This window comes from Schistocerca piceifrons, chromosome 1, assembly GCF_021461385.2.
Source record: "Schistocerca piceifrons isolate TAMUIC-IGC-003096 chromosome 1, iqSchPice1.1, whole genome shotgun sequence".
Taxonomy (NCBI): domain Eukaryota; kingdom Metazoa; phylum Arthropoda; class Insecta; order Orthoptera; family Acrididae; genus Schistocerca; species Schistocerca piceifrons.
Window position 1 is genome coordinate 1,131,899,554 of NC_060138.1, and position 24,342 is coordinate 1,131,923,895.

The following is a 24,342-nucleotide window of genomic DNA, read 5'->3' on the forward strand; positions in this document are numbered from 1 at the left end:
GCTATTCTCCCATGGAGACGATCGTAGAGATGCTGGATGTAGTCCTGTGGAACGGCTTGCCATGCCATTTCCACCTGGCGCCTCAGTTGGACCAGCGTTCGTGCTGGACGTGCAGACCGCGTGAGACGACGCTTCATCCAGTCCCAAACATGCTCAATGGGGGACAGATCCGGAAGTGCTCGGTTAATCTCGTTTTTCGTATAACCATTGCCTAAAAATAGGAGACAGCAACAACCATCAGCTGGAAAAGTATTTCTTCCGTTCATCCACAATATCACGGATCGAATTGGAAAAGTACTAGCCAAGTTTCAGGTAGAGACCATTTTTAGACCTACTAAGAAAATTAGTGAATGCCTAAGATCAACAAAAGATGCTCGTCACCCCCTAGCCACCCAAGGGGTATATAAAATTCCGTGTAGTTGTGGCAGGGTTTACATAGGAACTACAAAAAGAAGCATCAATACACGGTTGACGGAGCACAAAAGAAACTGTCGCTTGGGACATATGGACAAATCGGCAGTAACGGAACATGTTTTTAAGGATGGAGATCACGAAATAAAATTTGGTGAAACAAGTGTGCTAGCGAGGACGTCGCACTATTATACACGTATGTATAGAGAGGAAATTGAAATCCACAAACATCAATACAATTTTAATCGTAAAGAAGAAGGATTAAAATTGGATAAGATATGGCGGTCGACGTTGCATCAATCACGTGACAATCGATTGCCTGCAATCGAGAGAACAGACGATAGCCAGAGATAGCTGCACATCGACGTCATGTGACGTGTGGTGGCGCCCTCTACGATCTCCATAGAAGCGGTGGCCCCAGCTCCTAGCAGCCAGTCGTCGACTCACCTCGGAAGATGTTCTCCGTAGTTGAGAACGAAACGTCAGGGAGAAGAAGTTCTACAGATCGACCACGGCAACTTAGCCCGGAAGTGTTTACTGATAAAGACGCCGGCCGTGAAAGCCTACATGGAATGATTTCACTCGACAGTTCAGTATATATGATAAAATCGTATCTCTATGAGACCAGTAAAGTCTCTGAAATTGTGTCATTTCATTATTATTGGTCCTTTTGTTCATTTCATCTGAACGTCCCTTCATTGCTGGTGTGTATGCAGGGCTGTCCCCTGCACAGTTGGACCACCACACTTCCGCCTGTGTTTAGCGTGCCAGGTGCGGTCGCTGCCTCATCCACGCGATTGTTTGTAAACAGACGAGACAAGGCACCGTGTACAGTGGAGCCGCCAGCAGGTGCCACAGCGTCCGGGGGCACCAGCATTGCCCCTGTGTGGCGTGTGAGCCGCAGCACGCAGCGCTTCGATGGGCGGGCACTACCTTACGACTGTTTAGTGACGTGTTCACGCGGTACCGTGCCGTATCCTTCCGCTAGCGGCTACGTACGCCTGCGCTCCGCCCATAGGAGGCCAGACACGTCCCAGGGCTTCAAGCAGGCCGCACCAGAAGATCACCGTGCCGAGTCACCGCTCTCGCTGTGCGCACCTGTTGCTGACGCCACGCAGTACCTCCGCTTGCCGCTCCTAGGTGCCACGCCACGCTTCTCGTCATCCCACGTCATTGTCCGAGGCACCGACACCTATATCTGCCGACGCCAGACGGCCCGGAAGTACTGTCGTCTCAAAAACGTAATCCGAGTACCAAGTTGGATCCTAAAGTCGATTTTCCTCGGCTCCTCCTGCTCCGCCGCCTACAACGACTTGTGCACTTCGAATCTCTGGCAGCATCTCGCATAGGCATTTGCTGTTTGTACTTTAGTTGTGTTGCCTTTCACCCACGAACATTGTATTTCAGTTCTGTCTTCGATGCTGATAATACACTAAAGAGCCAAATAAACTGGTATACCTGCCTAATATCGTGTAGGGCTCTCGGCGAGCGCGCAGAAGTGCCGGAACACGTCGTGGCATGGACTCGACTAATGTCTGAAGTAGTGCTGGTGGGAATTGACACCATGAATCCTGCGGGGCTGTCCATAAATCCGTAAGAGTACGAGGTGGTGGAGATCTCTTCTGAACAGCACGTTGTAAGGCATCCCCGATATGCGCTCAATGTTGGTGGCCAACGGAAGTGTTTAAACTCAGAAGAGTGTTCCTGGAGCCCCTCTGTAGCAATTCTGAACGTGTGTGGTATCGCATTGGTCTGCTGTAATTGCCCAAGTACGTCGGAACGCACAATGGACATGAATGGATGCAGCTGATCAGATAGGATGCTCACTTACGTGTCAGCTGTTATAATCGTATCTAGACGTATCAGGGGTCCCATATCACTCTAACTGCGCACGCCCCACACCATTACAGAGCCTCCACCATCTTCAACAGTCCCCTGCTGACAAGTAGGGTCCATTGATTCATGAGGCTGTCTCCATACCGGTATACGTCCATCCGCTCGATACAATTTGAAACGACCAGGCCACATGTTTCTAGTCATTAACAGTCTAATGTCGGTGTTGATGGGCCTAGGCTAGGTGTGAAGCTTTGTGTCGTGCAGTCATCAAAGGTACATAACGATGTTATTTATTATAAATAATGTATTTGCATTATTGTTGCATAAGTCAACGACTGGAATGTTTGCGTAGTGGCCAGAAAACTTAACGTGACTCTTATCTATGCCAGAAAGTAAACATAAGTTACACATTGTGATTTCATTTATTGGAAAGTCCAGTAATGTAGTGAAGTATTTTATCTGCTATTAAATCATGAATACTTTTTTAATTCGACTTGTATTTTATTGCTTACTGCACCACCTCAATACATTTTAAGAAAGTCTGACCAATGTAAGTTGAAACTGCAATTCAAGTGCGTCCTCTCTGCGGGCTATGCCCAATAAGTTCTCTTTTAGTTTTAATGTAATTTTAATATTTATTCTGTTGACTAAACAATACATGATTCTTTTATTAATATATAACAAGACTTTACATCAATAGTGAAATTGTGCAGCAATGAAACATACAAGTATATTTTAATCTAAGGAACAACAACCAGGGCAGCAGATTATTGTCATTCAGAAAATAAAGAAGATCACATGTAGTGAAACAATTTCGAAATCTGAGCCATATCTAATGTCTCCATGTCATCACACATCACTTATTTTTATATTTAGTAAAGAGTCTCATGTCTGCAACTAGTGACGTTTAACTACTTTTCAGTCTCATAAGAGATTTTGGATAAGACTTAAGTGTCATAAAATAGGAACGGCAATTACAATCAAACCAGAAGGAGAGGCGTAATAATAATTTCTGTACTTCTGTATAACAGTAAAAAGGAAAATTTTCACATTCAATTTATATCTGATTTCTGTTTCTATGTACATGTTGCGCTATCCACATTAATATCTTTGGGCGGTTTTTTGAAGAGCTTTTGCCGCGAGCACATTATGATTTTTTGAGAAATTGAAATTATTTCAGTTTGCTAGTAACGAATATTTTGTGAAAAACAGTGCTTAAAAATACCAGCAGCCACTTACTTTAGTGGGACTTCTCTACTCATATTTCAAATTACTAGTTTCAGTACGTGCTAACAACCCATTTCTTGACCAGCTGCTGGTTTTTCTTTCTTCAGTGTTCTCTACAAAAGGAAGATCACATAACATACGCTAAATAAAAAAAAGACAAGATATTTATGGAAACATTTTGTCGGATTTCGAGTATTTAAAGCTGACAAACACAGAAATACATAGTTTACTACTATTATTGTTACTACAACTGGTACTACCACAACTGCTACTGCTGCTGTAATTACTCGTTGATATCGTGTTGATAATATTTGCAATGAGACAAAATTTGTGGGCCTCAAATATGTAAACTTCCTACTCAAGTAATAAATTTCGGGTATTTACCCAGAGAGATTAAGATATGCTGTTGTTAGGCCACTGTGTAAGACTGTTGGCTTCACAGATCTCAATGGGCTGATCAGCCAGAACACTATGAACACCGACCCACTATCGATACAAACCCATCCAGGCGACAGCAGCGTCTCCTGGCCGAGAAATGACTGCTAGTCAAACACACACAAGGTGCACGTCGTATCGGTGAGAGTGCTGTCCGTGTGTAGAATGAGGAAGGTGTGCGATCTATCTCAGTCTGATCGAGGGCAGATTGTGATGGCCTGAAGGCTTGGATCGAGCATTTCGAAAACTGCACGGCTTGTGGGGTGTTAGAAGGAGTGTTGAGTGAGTGTCTTCAAAATGTGGCGAAACCAAGGCGAAACAACGTCCAGACGTCGTGGGGTTGGGCGGCCATACCTCGTTACAGATGTCAGACGTCGCAGGCTGGGCAGTCTGGTAAAACAGGACAGGAGGTGAACTGTGGAGGGAATATCATCAGACTTCAATACTGGGCAGAGTACAAGTGTTTCTGAACACACAGTGCATCGAAAAATCCAACAATGGACCTCCGCAGCCGACGAGCCATTCATGTGTCAATATTAACACCACGACGTCGCCAGCTACGACTGAAATGGGCACTTGACCATCGGTTCAAATGTTTCAAATGGCTCTAAGCACTATGTGACTTAACATCTGAGGTCTTAGTCCCCTAGACTTAGAACTACTTAAACCTAACTAACCTAAGGACATCACACACACATCCATGCCCGAGGCAGGATTCCAACCTGCGACCGTAGCAGCAGCGCGTTCCAGACTGAAGCGCCTAGAACTGCTCGGCCACAGTGGCCGGCTTTGACCATCGCCACTGAACGTTGGAGCAGTGGCAGAACGTTGCCTAGTCTGATGAATCCCGATACCTTCTTCATCATGCTGACGGGAGGGGGCGAATCCGCCGTCCTTTAGGGTTTCAGCTCCTTCACACCTGTACAGCGGGACCCAGACAAGCTGGCAGCGGCTCCATTATGCTCTGGGGAACATTCACATGGACAGCCTTTGGTCCAGTGGAGCTTGTGCAAGGCACCATGACGGTCAAGGAGTATCCCACACTGGTTGCAGACCACGTACACCCCTTCCTGACGATCATGTTTTCCGATGGCAGTTTCAGCAAGATAATGCGAAATGCCACAAGGCCAGGAGTGTAATGGAGTGGTTTGAGGAACACAGTGGCGAGTTCCAATTGATGTACTGGCCCTCCAACTTGCCAGATCTGAATCCAGTAGAACACATCTGACATCTGAACGTAGCGTCAGAGCTCATCGTCCTCCTACCCGGAATTTACAGGAATTAGGTGACTTGTGCGTGCAGATGGGGTGCCAACTCCCTCCAGCGATCTATCAAGGCCTCATTGCTTCCATGTCACGACGCATCGCCACTGCTATCCATGCCAAAGGTGGACATACCGGCTACTAGGTAGGTGGTCAAGAGTTCTGGCTGATCAATGTAACTATCGACTACCTTTCATCATTTTCCCCAATTTTTCAGATTTTGAATTTCAAAATAGCTGCTTTATTCAGACACCTACTTCTACATGCACTAGCGACGTAATAAATTTTTAGAACCATAAAATATCGCCTGGTGGTAAGCACAATGAACAAAAATTAATCACCTCAAGTAGACTTCACTGCAAAACACTGCAACACCGCGTGCAACATTCATAATGGGTTAATTCTGCTAGGAAGAGTGTGCACAAGTTTTTCCAGGTATGTCACGACCAGCTGAAGACACTCTTTGGTGACTGGGTCTCTTGTAGTTACCAAATTGCAGAGTTCCAGACATTAGCCATCAGACTGAGATCGGGTGACTTAATGGGTTCAGTCAAGGTGTGATAGGTTCCTTGAGTGTTGGTAACACCAGAAACGTGGCTCTTGTCATCCTGTGAGATGGAAGTGTGTACAGAGTACTCAGCGTGAGAGTGTAGAAAGGCAAACACTTATTCACCTAGGATGTTTGACCGCTTAACTCACGGAGGAAATGATTTGGATAACAACGAGGGCCATAAGTCAGTTGTTAGTCTCTCCAACCAAGAACCAGATGATGGATCTGAGGCAGCGCTGAACAAAATCCTTAATTTTCTCTAGTTCCGTGATGTCTACCAATTTGGGATATTATTAGTGAAATACAACGGTGAATTCGCACTGCGAAACTGAGGATGCGTAACGGTTGCTTATTGGCGATCCGACACAGGGCATAGACAAAAAGATAGGGAAATTATTAACAGACTCTGATTAACCAGAGGAAGAGGTGACGAAATTAATGCCTTGTGCTGTAAGACCTCCGAGCACCGTATCTTTATGGATTGTCAGAGATACATAAAGAAGGTATCCCTCTTAGGCCCACTGTTAATGCAATCAATTCGCCCACCTATGGACTGGACAAACATCTGGCAGGGTTATTAGCATCAGAACTGGGACATTGTGTACAGCATATTGTTATAGATATCAGTTGAAACACCCAAGAAAACAAAAATAAGGCGAAATGGCGCAATGGCTAGTCTAGACCTCGTGTCACCTTTTACAAAGGTGCAAGCATAAGACACGCTGGACCTTTCGGCCGAACATTTTCCATCTAGAATCATAAAGTTGCTTCGTCATGTTGTAACAAAAACGTACGTCTTCTACCGCAACGAATATTATGAAATGACGGATAGCACAGCTGTGGGATCATCTCTGTCTCTGGCAGTCTCGAATTTCTTCGTGAGCAGTTTGAGGAGCCGGTTCTGAACTCGGCGGCGTTGCGTCCGTCTTGCTTCCTAATATATGTCGACAACATCTTCCTGATATGGCCTCACAGTGAAAATGCACTGAAGCAATTCGTCGATCACATGAACCATGTCCATCCCAACACTAAATTTACTATCGAGACGGAGAAGGATGGCAAACTACCGTCGTGGATGTTTTAGTTCAGCGGAAGCCAGGAGGCCGGCTTGGTCATTCGTTGCGCAGAAAGCCAATGCGCACTGATCGAAACTAAAAAGCCGGTAGTTTTCACCACCCACTACACAAGAAATGGGTCCAGAATACGCTAGTACACAGAGCAAATGTTATTTCTGACGATGCTCATGTACAGTCTGAACTGAAACATTTGAGAGACGTGTACAGAGAGAATGGTTGTGGCAAGGGAGACATTAGTAACGCTTTCAGGTGACACCGAATAAGGACGCCTTGTGAATAGGCAGAAGAGGCCAAACCAGCGGATTTCCTGCCATACTGTGGGGCAACGAGCAGCAGGTTAGGACGTCTGCTGCAGAGACACGGACTGAAACCAGTATCCTGGTCCGTCCCCAAGATACGAGATATACGCAGCAGAGTCTTGTGCCAAGTACAAACGACATGTCAAATGAAGGGAGTTTGACAAGTGGGCCATAACTGAGCATCGCCTGAAAAACAGACGCAAAATATAGTTTGAAAAGACGAGAGTCTTGGCTATGCATCAACTACCGGGATTCCTTTACAAAGGAGGCAGCTGAGATTAGAATAAACAGGAAAAGTTTTAAGATGGACCAATGGTACTCTCCTAGTACGGCGTGGGAGCGAGCACTGGATATCAAAAGGAAGCAACGGCGGATGCTTAGCGCTTGTAGGGAGGCGAGAGCGGCAGTTTCAAACGTGGCGATGGCCCCTCGCGCCACAAGACGCCACTCGGCCCCGCCGCGGCGGGCCGGAGCTGCTATGAGCTGCCCATTTCGCCTTCCGCGCATGCGTCGTTTCGCCGCTCTCTGATTGGTACCGGCCCCAGCAGTCAGTGTTTTTACTCCTGACGACGATGGCGGAGACAGACATCGAAAGCTCGAGTATTTTTTTCGAATTGACGCGGCTTGAAAACGGAAAAGATTCCATGCAACTCAGTTCACAGCAACCTGAATGACTGGGCCCAACCCATGAAAAGAACAACACTGTCAAAACATCAGGTAACGACCCGACGTACATCCTCTACCAACTGTGGGTTAAACGCCTTGTTGGGCAGCTGGTGCCCTAGATGTCTTGCGTAATTTGGAAAGGGACAAACTCGTGATTCATCGGGCCACACTAATCACTTTCAGACAGTTAATGCCCAGTTTCTGTGTAGTTTGTCCCTATGAAAATGTGCATCCCCTACGAGAAACGCTCTTTTGTGATGTACCCAACTCTAAAAGTCCACTGCATCCAGCTCCTTTCGCAGAAATCGCTCAGAAACTGGTTGAGATGTATCTGCCTCTATAGACAACAGTTCATGTTGGATTTGAAGCCTGAAGTTATTGGCAAGACGTGATTCACGCCTCAGATTCAGAAGGAGACATCGAGAAACAACATCAGCATACGTCTTCATGGCCCCAAGAACTCAACTGTCTAGAAGAACCTGGTGTCAACTGAACAGATTCGGATGTGGATGCAGAAGAATGAAATCCCTCATGTACGAATGGGGTCTCTCAGGCACCCCACTGTGTGACTATGAAGCATCAGAGCAGACCACTGGCCACATTGTAGAGGAATGTCCCAAGAGATGTTTCAGTGGACTCTTGACAGATATCATCAATGCTTCTCCAACAACAATGGCGTGGTTAGACTCCCTTGAGATCACTCTGTAAGGCCAACTGGGACGAATAGCTCTTGCATATTCCCTTTGTACCTGAATGTGTAAATATTGCTGTGAATTGTATCCATACTATAAATAATAATAATAATTGTCTCTAGACCCAATCAGTTAGGATCTTTTTACTGCCGTTGTTCTTATGCCATGTTACACAGCTGTAAGTGGTACACCATCCGTTGCAGACGTGTTGTACGATGTGTAACGACACGTCAACAAAATCGGTATTTCCATTGACGGTATGGTCATGGGCAAACTGTTGTGACTAGGCCAAACGACTTTCATCCAACCACACCTGTTGGTTCTTTGATTGCTTTGAGAGAAGGCTCATCGAACTTGAATACATGAAATGTTAGTTCACTTTGTTACATAACTGAGTAAGAGATTTACTTAACTTTGACACAGTTCTGTGCCACAGAATTTCTTGACAATTTACAACTGTCATTGCCCATTAAAGCACCATTTGATGCACTAATTAACAAAATGTTATCTTGAGGTACGGTGTCCAACATTTTTAAAGTACAAGTTGATCAGAAATGTAGACAACTATTTGGTCCTACTTTGATGTGGACTGTTGTAGTTGAGGTCATGAATTGGGCTGAGCTCTTGCAACTTCAGCACTATCTTGACGTCAGAGTGAGGGCGCTGCTATAACGAGAGGGAGGCGTGGACTTCTTGAGCGCCTACCACATGTCGTTGCACATTGCAGCGAGACCTCGCTAATGTCCGTGGTATCGATATATGTTGCCAACTTTGGTGTGGCACTGTGATCTACAGACTATACCACCCAAACCCTTTCTGCCATTCCATCACACACCCACATCGAACCATCTTACTGCGCTGGTTCCACAGAAATGACAGGCACATACACGCCATTGAACTTCCATGTATTGGTGGGTTACATGACCTTCTGGTACCAGTTATTCGCTATCTACAGAGCTCTGAAGAGGAGGGGTGAATAACATTTTCTGTTGGGAGCTTATCTGCTGTGACTTTTCGAAGGTGTTTGATTGTGACAATCACAAATGGATGATGACTCTTGTGGAAACACGTTTTAAAATAAGTTTTAGAAAAGAGTTACTGCGACACCATGCAGCTGCTGTTCGTAACCAGCTGGAAATCGCCCTGACTACTGCCAAGCAATTGGAAGCTGCTACAAATGGTTGTGTTGGAACAGATACCAAGAGTCATGATAACTTCAAGCACTATCTTCTCCAATGGGTACTGTCTACTCTTCAACAAATACAAGGTCTATCACTACTCGTGCACTTGACTGCGAGTAGCGCATCAGTAATAGGTCAAGGTGTCCTGTACAGGGAAGGAGAGACAGGGACTACGGAGGACTCAGGTTGTTACATGCATCTCTCTAAGTGAAACGTATGAGGGGCTGTCTTCCACTGAAACCTAAACGGAGCAAGTGAGACTCGTTTTATCTCTTGGGAAATCTACTGCATCGTGCATCAAGAGGAGGTGAACGCAAATGGGTAAGGGTCTGTTGTTGGCATTTCAAATGTAGAGTGCATAATGGCACCCATTAGGGAAATGGCTGCAACGGATGGCAAATGACACCATGTGCAGGCGACGTGCGTATCTGGAGGCCTCATTCAGCGTCTTGAAGAGGGTATTCCGGCAGCCATTGATGAAACAGGGTGGAACCAACTAAAGATTGTGGCGCACGTTGGAACAGATGATGTCTGTCGTCTGGGTTCTAACGTTGTACTTGGATGATTCCAACGATTAGCTAAGAAGGTTGGGAACACCAGTGTTGCTCACAGAGTTTCAACAAAGCTCACAATCAGCAACACTGTTCCCAAAACGTACTTCTCCCTATTCCTCGACCCGCTATGACCACCTAGAGTGGCAGGCAGCTTCACCTTCTGGCGATGTATACTGAAGTGAAAGTACCGATTGATCAAAAAGTCAGTATAAAGATGAAATCTGAATAAATCACGGAATAATGTAGATAGAGAGGTACAAATTGACACACATGATTGGAATGACATGGGGTTTTATTATTAGAATAAAAAAAATACAAACGTTCAAAAAATGTCCGACAGATGGCGCTTCATCTGATCAGAATAGCAATAATTAGCATAACAAAGTAAGACAAAGCAAAGATGATGTTCTTCACAGGAAATGCTCAATATGTCCACCATCATTCCTCAACAATAGCTGAAGTCGAGGAGTAGTGTTGTGAACAGCACTGTAAAGCATGTCCCCAATTATGGTGAGGCATTGGCGTCGGATGTTGTCTTTCAGCATCCCTAGAGATGTCGGTCGATCACGATACTCTTGCGACTTCAGGTAACCCCAAAGCCAATAATTGCACGGACTGAGGTGTGGGACCTGGGAGGCCAAGCATGACGAAAGTGGCGGCTGAGCACACGATCATCACCAAATGACGCGCGCAAGAGATCTTTCACGCTTCTAGCAATACGGGGTGGAGCGCCATCCTGAATAAACATCGTACGTTCCAGCAGGTGTTTATCAGCCAGGCTGGGGATGATGCGATTCTGTAACATATCGGCGTACCTCTCACCCGTCACGGTAGCAGTTTTTCTGTCCAGCGTCATCTGTCGGACATTTTGTGAACCTTTTTTTATTATTCTAATAAAACCGCATCTCATTCCAAGCATATGTGTCAATTTTTACCTCTCTATCAACATTATTCCGTGGTTTATTAAGTTTTCAAATTTATACTGACTTTTTGATCACCATGTATATACCAAAATTCAGGTTACTTAACTCGTTCTTCTGACTCCCATGAAGACGCCCATGTCTTTGTCCATCCTAAGTAGTTTGCTCTCCTACTCTTGTCAACTGGCATCAGAAGTGGGATAGCCCAATTTCTGTCCAAAGGGAGGCCGCAGTATAACGGGTTCGTCGAATCAAATGGCTCTGAGCACTATGGGACTTAACATCTGAGGTCATCAGTCCCTTAGAATTTAGAAATACTTAAACCTAACTAACCTAAGGACATCACTCGCATCCATGCCCGAGGCAGTATTCGAACCAGCGACCGTAGCAGTCGCGCGGTTCCGGACTGAAGCGCCTAGAACCGCTCGGCCACCGCTACCGGCACCGTCGAATCAGGGAGGCCAATGTCATGTTACAACAACATGAGAAAAAGTAAGGAAAACTGGCTGGACCACATTTTCAAGAGGCAGTGCTTACTCCAGCTAGGAACTGAAGCGACAAAGAGCGTCGAGAAAGGAAAATATCAACTAACGAGCCCTGCCATGGAGGATAGTGGTAACTATGTGCAAACGAAGAGCAAAGCAAAACACAGAGACAGGTGGTCACGTACCATGCCTGTACCTGACGCAGATCAGATGATGATGATGATGATGATGATGATGATGATGATGACGAATAAATGGTGATTATAATGATGATGATACGAAATTGTTTCTGAGAAGCGTTCAGAACTTACCTGGTAACAAATAAGCGCCATTCGTCCATCATGCGACCAAGAAAAGTGGGTGACAGGCGTGTTGCGGTCATTGATGAGTTCGATGCTCCACCTGCCTTCGTACTTGATCCATACAAAAATAATCCCTGAGCTGTCACATGATGCTAGCTTCTGATACGGTTCATTCCACTTGACCAGGATAACCTGCAAAACAAACAGATTCCGTATTACAAAAAGAATTACATCAACATTTTTATTGCACACTCAAGGAAAGCAAAGACGCACGAAAAAGGAATTTTCCGAATACGATGGGGATCGGTAAATGTGGTTTACATGTACAGACAAACAAACGATTACAATATTAGAAAAACTTGATGATTTAGTCAAGAGAAAGAACTTCACAAATTAGCAAGTCAATAATGCGTTTGTGCACTCCGACCCTTATGCAGACAGTTATTCGGCCCGGTATTGATTGAGAGAGTTGTTGGATGGTCTCCTGAGGGAAATCGCGCCTAATTCTAACCAGTTGGTGCGTTAGATAGTCAAAATTCCGATCTGGTTCGAGGATCCTGCCAATAATGCTCCAGACGTTCTCAGTTGGGGAGAGAGACGGCGACCTTGCTGACCAGTGTAGGGTTCGGGAAGATTTTTTTTTTTTTTGGTCATCAGTCTACTGACTGGTTTGATGCGCCCCGTCACGAATTCCTTTCCTGTGCTAGCCTCTTCATCTCAGAGTAGCACTTGCAACCTACGTCCTCAATTATTTGCTTGACGTATTCCAATCTCTGTCTTCCTCTACAGTTTTTGACCTCTACAGCTCCCTCTAGTACCATGGAAGTCATTCCCTCATGTCATAACATATGTCCAACCATCCTGCCCCTTCTTCTTGTCAGTGTTTTCCACATATTCCTTTCCTCTCCGATTCTGCGTAGAACCTCCTCATTCCTCACCTTATCAGTCCACCTAATTTTCAACATTCGTCTATAGCACCACATCTCAAATGCTTCGATTCTCTTCTGTTCCGGTTTTCCCACAGTCCATGTTTCACTACCATACAATGTTGTACTCCAGACGTACATCCTCAGAAATTTCTTCCTCAAATTAAGGCCGGTATTTGATATTAGTAGACTTCTCTTGGCCAGAAATGTCTTTTTTGCCATAGCCAGTCTGCTTTTGATGTCGTCCTTGCTCCGTCCGCCATTGGTTATTTTACTGCCTAGGTAGCAGAATTCTTTAACTTCATTGACTTCGTGACCATCAATCCTGATGTTAAGTTTCTCGCTGTTCTCATTTCTATTACTTCTCATTACCTTCGTCTTTCTCCGATTTACTCTCAAACCATACTGTGTACTCATTAGACTGTTCATTCCGTTCAGCAGGTCATTTAATTCTTCTTCACTTTCACTCAGGATAGCAATGTCATCAGCGAATCGTATCATTGATATCCTTTCACATTGTATTTTAATTCCACTCCTGAACCTTTCTTTTATTTCCATCATTGCTTCCTCGATGTCCAGATTGAAGAGTAGGGGCGAAAGGCTACAGCCTTGTCTTACACCCTTCTTAATACGAGCACTTCGTTCTTGATCGTCCACTCTTATTATTCCCTCTTGGTTGTTGTACATATTGTATATGACCCGTCTCTCCCTATAGCTTACCCCTACTTTTTTCAGAATTTCGAACATCTTGCCCATTTCATATTGTCGAACGGCTTTTCCAGGTCGACAAATCTTATGAAAGTGTCTTGATTTTTCTTTAGCCTTGCTTCCATTATTAGCCGTAACGTCAGAATTGCCTCTCTCGTCCCTTTACTTTTCCTAAAGCCAAACTGATCGTCACCTAGCGCATTCTCAATTTTCTTTTCCATTCTTCTGTATATTATTCTTGTAAGCAGCTTCGATGCATGAGCTGTTAAGCTGATTGTGCCATAATTCTCGCACTTGTCAGCTCTTGCCGTCTTCGGAATTGTGTGGATGATGCTTTTCCGAAAGTCAGATGGTATATGGCCAGACTCATATATTCTACACGCCAACGTGAATAGTCGTTTTATTGCCACTTCCCCCAATGATTTTAGAAATTCTGATGGAATGTTATCTATCCCTTGTGCCTTATTTGACCAAAGCTCTTTTAAATTCCGATTCTAATACTGGATCCCTATCTCTTCTAAATCGACTCCTGTTTCTTCTTCTATCACATCAGACAAATCTTCACCCTCATAGAGGCTTTCAATTTATTCTTTCCACCTATCTGCTCTCTCCTCTGCATTTAACAGTGGAATTCCCGTTGTACTCTTAATGTTACCACTGTTGCTTTTAATGTCACCAAAGGTTGTTTTGACTTTCCTGTATGCTGAGTCTGTCCTTCCGACAATCATATTTTTTTCGATGTCTTCACATTTTTCCTGCAGCCATTTCGTCTTAGCTTCCCTGCAATTCCTATTTATTTCATTCCTCAGCGACTTGTATTTCTGTATTCCTGATTTTCCCGGAACATGTTTGTACTTCCTCCTTTCATCAATCAACTGAAGTATTTCTTCTGTTACTCATGATTTCTTCGCAGCTACCTTCTTTGTACCTATGTTTTCCTTCCCAACTTCTGTGATACGCAGTAGAAACTCTGACCGTGTGCGAGCGGACACTACTTTGCCGAAATGTAAGCCCAAGCTTGCCACGACGAGTTACAAAACAGGGCGCAGGAGATCGTCGACTCACCGCTGTGCTGTAAGGGTGCCGCGGGTGAGAACCAAAGAGGTTCAGCTATGAAATGAAATGACATCCCAGACCATCAGTGCTGGTTGTCGGGTCGTATGACCAGCGACATTCAGGTTGGTGAATGTAACTCCACCTTCTGTCTGGGGTATGGGACTACGGTTGGTCAACATCCAATAAAACAATACCAATAGCCGTTATTTAGTTTTTATTTGTAAGCTACCAGTTTCGACGGTACATTACGTCATCTTTAGACCTATACAGTGAAGGTTATAACACAGCAATAAGTACATATTAAAATTAAAATACAGAGCGTCTTGTCTAAGAGATGCAAGTGTTACATATTAATTTATGTAATTAAAATATATACAGTGAAGGTTATAACAGAGAAATAAGTACATATTGAAATACAGAGCGAATTGTCTAACAGATGCAAGAGTTACATATTAATTTACACATTTAAAAGAACTTAGTCTTAATTAAAATCTACATGATACTAAAAAATGGTTCAAATGGTTCTGAGCACTGTGGGACTTAACTGCTGTGGTCATCAGTCCCCTAGAACTTAGAACTACTTAAACCTAACTAACCTAAGGACATCACACACATCCATGCCCGAGGCAGGATTCGAACCTGCGACCGTAGCGGTCGCGCGGTTCCAGAGTGTAGCGCCTAGAACCGCTCGGCCACTCCGTCCGGCCTACATGATACTACGTAATATGTTCCATCAGAAATTAATTGGTTATTCGTGCATATTGTGAAATTCTTAGTAACCTAATGGAAGTGTATATAAAACAGAAGTGTCACAGTAATGCAACCATCAGTCCGGTATATCTGTTGTCTGTAAAAATGTATGGTTATACATGACAGACTCTACTGGTTTTGTCAGAAAGTAAAAGACGGGTAAAGTGACCGATTAATCATATGTAAAATAAGTAACAGGATCATATATATCAGGTAAACTAAAGGCGTATACTATCAGCAATCGTGCTGTTTACAGTAGATATAAATAAAGGAACGATACCTTTAAAGGCATTACACCAATGGAAACACCACAGCTGTACTCAATGGTTATTAAAGAATATTCAACAAGGAGAAACCAAAAGAACACTCTAGGATAATGACTGTAACAAGTAAAAAATAAAATTGAAAATACGAAAAGTAAAAAATAAAAAGTAAACACATTTCCACCCACGTGATAAGACCATGGATACCACAACCAAAAAATGGATATTATGTAAGTTAACTTTGCAAAAAGAACACCTTTTTCAACAATAATACAAGGTTCATATGTTTCTATTTTTGTGAACACTATTTGGAAGATGGAACCCACATCAGTTATTTAGGCAGAAAATTCCTAACATCTATTCCTATTCCTAGTATCTATGGAATATTGTTTTGTTATAACCTTCACTGTATATATTTTAATTACGTAAATTAATATGCAACACTTGCATCTTTTAGACAATACGCTCTGTATTTTAATTTTGATATGTACTTATTGCTGTATAAGCCTGAAGATAAAGTGCCGGCCGGTGTGGCCGAGCGGTTCTAGTCGCTTCAGACTGGAACCGCGCGATCGCTACGGTCGCAGGTTCGAATCCTGCCTCGGGTATGGATGTGTGTGATGTCCTTAGGTTAGTTAGGTTTAAGTAGTTCTAAGTTCTAGGGGACTGATGACCTTAGATGCTAAGTCCCCTAGTGCTCAGAGCCATTTGAACCATTTTTTGAAGATGACGTAATGTATCGTCGAAAATGGTAGCCTAAAAATAAAACCTAAATAACGGCGTCTGGTATTCTTTTATTGGATTCAGGTTGGTATCCCAACGTTGTCGGGAGCGACTCCAGACAGTTTGGAAGCAAGACTCATCAATGAAGACAGTTTTACCCCAGTCAATGAGAATCTAGGCCGAATGTGCCCGACACCGCGGAAGTCAATGGTAGTTGGCGCAAGAGGCGCTGTGAGCTCAACCCCATTTCTGTGAGCCGCCTGTTAATGATCCTTGTGGTCAATGAAGTACCAGTGGCACGTCGGATCGATGATAATGATGAATCCGGGGCTCTGGGTGCCTCTCTGACGATTGTTCAGTCCTTACTTTCTGTCTCTAGATCGACCACTTCTTTCTTGACGCTGGGTTCGGCCATGGCTCACCCATTCCTGCGAACATCGTTGAATAGTATCATCGCTCGTGTTCTAATGTTAGGCGATTCGGCGATCACCACGACCGATTTCTTTGAGCCCAACTACGCGTCTTCCTCTCTCAAATGCCGATGTATGCAAAGTTTTGAACATGGCTGCTTAGTTCAGTGACTGTTTATAAATTAAAATTGAAGCAAATGAGCCCTCGCTCACAATTTTTTAGTCTTATTAACCAGGATTCAACACTTCTAAGAGTGCCTTCATCAGAATTTAGACATTTAAAGTGGTCTATAACATAATTACAAATTTGTAGGAAGAAAAAGTTTTTTTATATGAAAAAGTGTAAGTACATTCCTTTTAAATATTTTGTGACTAAATCCCTTCTGGCCTGTTATTTATTTTACACGTGACATGTAAGTACTGTCTCTGTCTTGTATCGTTAGTTAATACTTACACTTTTTTATATAAAAATACTTTTTCATCCACAAAACTGTAATTTTGTTATAGACCACTTTAAATGTCTAAATTCTGATGAAGGCACTCTTAGAAGTGTTGAAATTTCGTTAATAAGACTAAAAAATTGTGAACGAGGGCTTTAAGAGTAAATGATACATTGGTGACAGATGTGTATAGTGTTGCAGAACTTTTTAACAAACATTTTATAACTGTTACTGAAAAGATGGGGTTGTCAGGTTCGGTAGATGCTGCTATGGATTACCTTAGACCAGACATTTCAAGTAATTTCCATAATATGAATTTGACCCTCACTACCCCAACAGAAATAATGTCCATCATAAAATCTTTAAAATCAAAAACATCTAGTGGGTATGATGAAATATCAACAAAGTTAATTAAAGAATGTGATTCTGAGCTAAGTAACATATTAAGCTATCTGTGTAACCAGTCGTTTATCAGTGGAATATTTCCTGAATGGCTGAAATATGCTGAAGTTAAGCCACTGTTTAAGAAGGGAGATAAAGAAATAGCATCAAATTTCCGTCCAATTTCACTGTTACCAGCATTCTCAAAAATTTTCGAAAAAGTAATGTACCGTCGTCTTTATAACCATCTTATCTCAAATAACATACTGTCAAAGTCACAGTTTGGATTTCTAAAAGGTTCTGATATTGAGAAGGCTATCTTCACTTACAGTGAAAATGTGCTTAATTCATTAGACAAAAAATTGCAGGCAACTGGTATATTTTGTGATCTATCAAAGGCATTTGACTGTGTAAATCACAATATCCTTTTAAGTAAACTAGAATATTATAGTGTAACAGGAAATGCTGCAAAATGGTTCAAATCTTATATCTCTGGCAGGAAACAAAGGGTGTTATTAGGAAAGAGCTTGATACATGTCTATCAGGCATCATCCAACTGGGAACTAATTACATGTGGGGTCCCACAAGGTTCCATTTTGGGGCCCTTACTTTTTCTTGTGTATATCAATGACCTTTCATCAGTAACATTACCAGATGCCAAGTTTGTTTTGTTTGCCGATGATACAAACATTGCAATAAATAGCAAATCAAGTGTAGTCTTAGAAAGATCAGCCAATAAAATATTTGTGGACATTAATCACTGGTTCCTAGCCAATTCTTTGTCACTAAACTTTGAAAAAACACACTACATGCAGTTCAGAACTTGTAAGGGGTGTCCCAAGAGTATATGTCTAACATATGATGACAAGAAGATAGAAGAAGTGGACAGTGTTAAATTCTTGGGATTACAGCTTGATAATAAATTCAATTGGGAGGAGCACACCACAGAACTGCTGAAGCGTCTTAACAAATCTCTGTTTGCAATGCGAATTTTGTCAGACGTAGGGGATATAAAAATGAAAAAGCTAGCATACTATGCTTACTTTCATTCCATAATGTCATATGGGATTATTTTTTGGGGTAATTCATCAAGCCAAGCTAAAGTTTTCCGGGCACAAAAACGTGCAGTAAGAATTATATGTGGTGTGAACTCAAGAACATCCTGCAGAAGCCTGTTTAGGGAACTAGGGATACTAACTACAGCTTCCCAGTATATTTATTCCTTAATGAAATTTGTCATTAAAAATATATCACTTTTTCAAACCAACAGCTCAATTCATGGAATCAATACTAGAAATAAGAATAATCTTCACAAGAATTTAAAGTCACTTAGTCTTGCACAAAAAGGTGTGCATTATTCAGGAACACACATTTTCAATAACTTGCCAGCAGCCATAAAAAGCTTAACAACCAATGAAATTCAGTTTAAGAGAAGCCTAAAGGATTTATTGGTGGCCAACTCCTTCTACTCCATTGATGAATTTCTTAGTAAAACCAACTGATTTGTATATAAGTACAACATAACTTCTGCACAATTTCAGTGCAGTAATGTGTTCACTGAAAATTTGTGTGTGTGTGTGTGTGTGTGTGTGTGTGTGTAAGTATAATCTAACTTCTGCACCATTTCAGTGCAGTAATGTGTTCATTGTAAATAAGTATTACAGTAGTTGTATTACATGTTTATTACCTTATAAATAAATAAAAAACGTTTTTTATTTTAAATTCAGTGCATTAGTATTTGTAAAATGACTCTTAGTGTTCATTAAAAATGACGATCATTCCACTTGGGACCTGTGGAATGGTACATTAGCTTATTTGTTTTAGTTGTAAATATTTGTCATGTATTGTTGTTTTTCTGACATGTTCCACATCCAGGAGGACCTCCTCACTACGGATCAATTGGAATGAAAGTAAATCTAATCTAATCTAATCATTTGTTTCAATTTTAGCCTATATGTGCATATATTTTTCACCCGTCTGTTTGCGAGGCGTAGTCACTGTCCAACTGAGTACAAGGGACGAAATTAGCAGAGATTTTATACAGACGGATCGAAATGTCGTCTGCTTGCTATTCTTGTCAGCTGCGCGGTGAAGCCGGCCGGGGTGGCCGAGCGGTTCTAGGCACTACAGTCTGGAACCGCGCTACCGCTAGGCTCGCAGGTTCGAATCGTGCCTCGGGCATGGATGTGTGTGATGTCCTTAGCTTAGTTAGGTTTAAGTAGTTCTAAGTCTATGGGACTGATGACCTCTGAAGTTAAGTCCCATAGTGCTCAGAGCCATTTGAACCATTTTTTGCGCGGTGAAATTGCGCTGCAGCGACACACATTCATCCACCGACCGCCAAAGTTTACCATTTCGCGCCGTCCGTTGATACCTGTATGAATACCAATTTGTCACCAATTACGGTAACTCCTTCGAGGCGCGTCTTTTTTTGGCTCAAAGCGTATATTGAAAAATGTGGTATTTGTGTTCAGACATGAAGTCACCAAACCGTAAAAGTAATTTGTATTTTGTTAATTACACGCTTACGTCACGAAAAATATTTCATGCCGGACAGAATAATTCAGGCCCAACGGACAAATGTACATGAGACAAACGAGAATAACAAATTTTGATAGTACATTGGTGGAGACAGGATAAAAGTATACAACAGAAAGAGCAGTAGGAGAGGCTCTCTTTTTAACACAATATCAATTTTCGACCAGATTTTATAATGTGTGGGGTAGCTGCTGTATGATCTTGTGTGATAGGGTGTGATACAACTTGGCTGGCTTATACGTGACGCATGAGCTGATCGGATTTATTTCATAAAATACGGATTACACGTTAAATCCTCAATAAATTAGTATTAAACAGGGGAGAGAAATAAACTGACAACGCAGTGCATTTGTTGCATTCTGTGGCCGTCCATCACCGAGGTATTCGTATTTATTCGTCAGGAATTATTTCGTGTCTTCTCCTCTTAGCGATACTCTGTACGCTTCGTAAGTCTGGAATTTCGAAAACGTTTTTTTTTGCATATATCTGGTATAAATTATTCCTCGAATGTGGAAAAGGTATGTCGAAAGTATAAAGTTTAATTACATTCGCTGATGCCACAGACTTATGTAACCTTGTGGCGCGAGACTACGAAGTGAAATGAACAAGTAAAAGCAGTTGTTTAGGCTCAGATTCATTGGTGGGACACTCAGAATCAAAAGTTTGTCTACGAAATAGAGTGTTTACGTTCATATGGTGTATTTTGTCGAATTAACACATGAGATCGAACATGTACAAAGAAAGGCGAATTGAATCGTTAGGTTACAGTAATGTGATAGACCAAGAGTGATACAGAAGTGTAGAAAATGAGTAATAAGTAATTTGTGATCACCAAGTCGAAAGGAATTAAGAAAACGTTTTCTGGCGGAATCTAAAAGTATACTTACACCACTTTCGTATATCGCTTACGCAGAGATAAAATTTGAATTGGTGCACGGGTGTATACAAAATCCCCGAAAAGTTTTTAAAGGTCAACATTATGCGGATAATAGAGGATCGTAAACTAAATACTTTAAGATAAGAAGCTAAGAATCGGAAATTTGTATTTAATTTTTTTATTAGCATAGGCAACTTACACCTTTTACAGGTGTAGAAGTATGAATCCGTAACTTCCCCATAGATGGTGCTAGCCGTCTGGACCGCGTCTGGAGCACCATCTGCTTCCTGTAACGGCTGTCGACGAATGTCAATACACAGCAACCCAAGTTCCATGCATTGGTACTTGTTTCAAAACCGTAAACATGTCGAGTTTTGTGCCTACAAACTACGATTTGCGGATATAATTAGTTTTCTGTTATTTGAAGAAACTGCTGCAGAATCGCATCGAATGCTTGTTGAAGTTTTCGGCGAACTATCTCTTGGGTAAACACAGATACGTCTAGATACGACTCTGGCAGGTGACACGTACGGAAGCATCCCGTCTGATCACCTGAATCTATTTATGTCCATTGTGCATTCCGACAGACTTGGACAATTCCGGCATGACAATGCGACACCCAGACGTCCAGAATTGCTACAAAGTGGCTCCAGGGACAGTCTTCTGAGTTTCAATACTTCCACTGGCCACCAAACTCCCCAGACATTTAACATTATTGAGCATTTCTGGGATACCTTGCAACCTGCTGTTCAGAAGAGATCTCCACCACGTCGTACTTCTACGGATTAACGGGCAGCCCAACAGGATTCATGGTGTCAATTCCCTCCAGCACTGCTTCAGACATCAGTCGAGTCCATGCCACGTCGTGTTGCTGCACTTCTGCTTTCTCGCGGTGGCACTAACGATATTAGGCAGGTGTACCAGTTTCTTTGGCTGTCCAGTGTAGAAGTGGAAGAGAGAGCAGATGAAGTGAGGAGGGAGATGTGATACTACAGGAAGAATTTGACGGCACACTGCAAGACTAAAGTCAAGATATAAAATTTATACTTTACCTATTTTTAAAAAATCTTGTAATGTCGTGAGTGGCTTAAGTTAAATAAATACACTACTGGCAATTAAAATTGCTACGCCACGAAGATGACGTGCTACAGACGAGAAATTTAACCGACGGAAGAAGATGATGTGATATGCAAATGATTAGCTTTGCACAGCATTCACACAAGGTTGGCGCCGGTAGCGACACCTACAACGTGCTGACATGAGGAAAGTTTCCAACCGATTTCTCATACAAAAACAGCAGTTGACCGGCGTTGCCTGGTGAAACGTTGTTGTGATGCCTCATGCGAGGAGGAGTAATGCGTACCATCGAATTTCCGACTTTGGTAAAGGTCGGATTGTAGCCTATCGCGATTGCGGTTTATCGTATCGAGACATTGGTGCTCGCGTTGGTCGAGATCCAATGACTGTTAGGAGAATATGGAATCGGTGGGTTCAGGGGGGTAATACGGAACGCCTGCTGGATCCCAACGGCCTCGTATCACTAGCAGTCGAGATGACAGGCCTTTCCGCATGGCTGTAACGGATCGTGCAGCCACGTCTCGATCCCTGAGTCAACAGATGGGGCCGTTTGCAAGACAACAACCATCTGTACGAACAGTTCGACGACGTTTGCAGCAGCATGGGCTATCAGTTCGGAGACCATGGCCGCGGCTACCCTTGACGCTACATCACAGACAGGAGCGCCTGCGATGGTGTAGTCAACGACGAACCTGGGTGCACGAATTGCAAAACGTCATTTTTTCGGATGAATCCAGGTTCTGTTTACAGTATCATGATGGTCGCATCCGTGTTTGGCGACATCGCGGTGAATGCACATTGGAAGCGTGTATTCGTCATCGCTATACTGGCGTATAACCCAGCGTGATGGTATGGGGTGCCATTGGTTACACGTCTCGGTCACCGCTTATTCGCATTGACGGCACTTTGAACAGTGGACGTTACATTTCAGATGTGTTACGGCCCGTGGTTCTATCCTTCATTCGATCACTGCGGAACCCTACATTTCAGCAGGATAATGCACGACCGCATGTTGCAGGTCCTGTGCAGGCCTTTCTGGACACAGAAAATGTTCGACTGCTGCCATGGCCAGCACATTCTCCAGATCTCTCACCAATTGAAAATGTCTGGTGAATGGTGGCTCGTCACAATATGCCAGTCATCACTCTTGATGAGCTGTGATATCGTGTTGAAGCTACATGGGCAGCTGTACCTGTACACGCCATCCAAGCTCTGTTTGACTCAATGCCCAGGCGTATCAAGACCGTTATTATTGCCAGAGGTGGTTGTTCTGGGTACTGATTTCTCAGGATCTATGCACCCAATTTGCGTGAAAATGTAATGACATGTCAGTTCTAGTATAATATATTTGTCCAATGAATACCCGTTTATCGTCTGCATTTCTTCTTGGTGTAGCAATTTTAATGGCCAGTTGTGTAAATATAACCAATGAACGGATAAAGTACTCTCATTACTCTGTAAGAAGACCTAGGGTCACCCCCACCAAAACAATCGGCAAAGAGCAGTAATAAATCTCTGAGATTTGTCGGTAGAGTTCGGACTATCTGGATCTGAAGTAAGTGAACAACACAAGCGAGTGAACACGTTGTGCGATCCGAAAGAGTTAAATTAATGACAATGACCGGAGTGAATATGGTGACGAATGTGGATGACACGCGGCTGGTTCGTGTTACACTTAGCGAATCGATCACAGCGACCGGAAATGCTGCAAGTGGCGCGGCAGACTGGCTGTGTGGGAGGGCTGAGCTAAAACAACAGAGCGTCGTTAGCGCCCAGAGCTGCGGGCCGCGGTGGGGCGCCTTTATTTCCCGACAAACACCGCGGGGGAAGCGGACGGGGTGGGGGGAGAGGGGAGGAGGGGGGTGGCGCTCGAGGGCCGCGCGGCGCCGACAACGGCCGATCATTAGCGCCGCGGACAGTGGCGGAGGGTGCGATGCCCTGCCCTGGGCCGGCGGCCTTTTGAAGCGCAGGAAGGGATCCGCGCCCGGCTTGTCTCTCGCGGCGGGGATCAGCGCGCCAGGGGGATTGCCGCCGCAAACGCTCATTAGCGCGCAGCAGCGCCGCGGTGTAACCCGACAGCCTCCTGCGGCCGACAGCCTCCGCGCGTCACCTCCGTAATTACGGGCGCACCTAGCCGCGCCGGTGGGGGCAGTGTGTCGGCGGGGTACGACCAGCGGCGCCGCGCGGAAGCTCGTGCGCTAACTTCTTACAGTACTAGGTCAGTCTATGGATGCTGAATTATAAAAAGAAAGATGTATGAGAAGGCATTCCAAGAAAACAGCGATCTCAATTTATTA

At 43.5% G+C, this 24,342-nt stretch overlaps 1 protein-coding gene across 1 annotated transcript in view; it reads right to left on the reverse strand.

The window, feature by feature from the left end:
* The window catches only part of LOC124778371 (tubby-related protein 4), a 138,255-nt gene extending 114,165 nt beyond the window's left edge, over positions 1-24,090 (reverse strand). The window contains exons 1-2 of the mRNA XM_047253639.1: positions 23,863-24,090; positions 11,906-12,088 (exon numbers count right to left, since the gene is read on the reverse strand). Coding sequence (XP_047109595.1) covers positions 11,906-12,088; positions 23,863-24,090 — 411 coding nt within the window. The remainder of the gene's footprint in view (positions 1-11,905; positions 12,089-23,862) is intronic.
* Between the last annotated feature and the right edge of the window lie 252 nt (positions 24,091-24,342).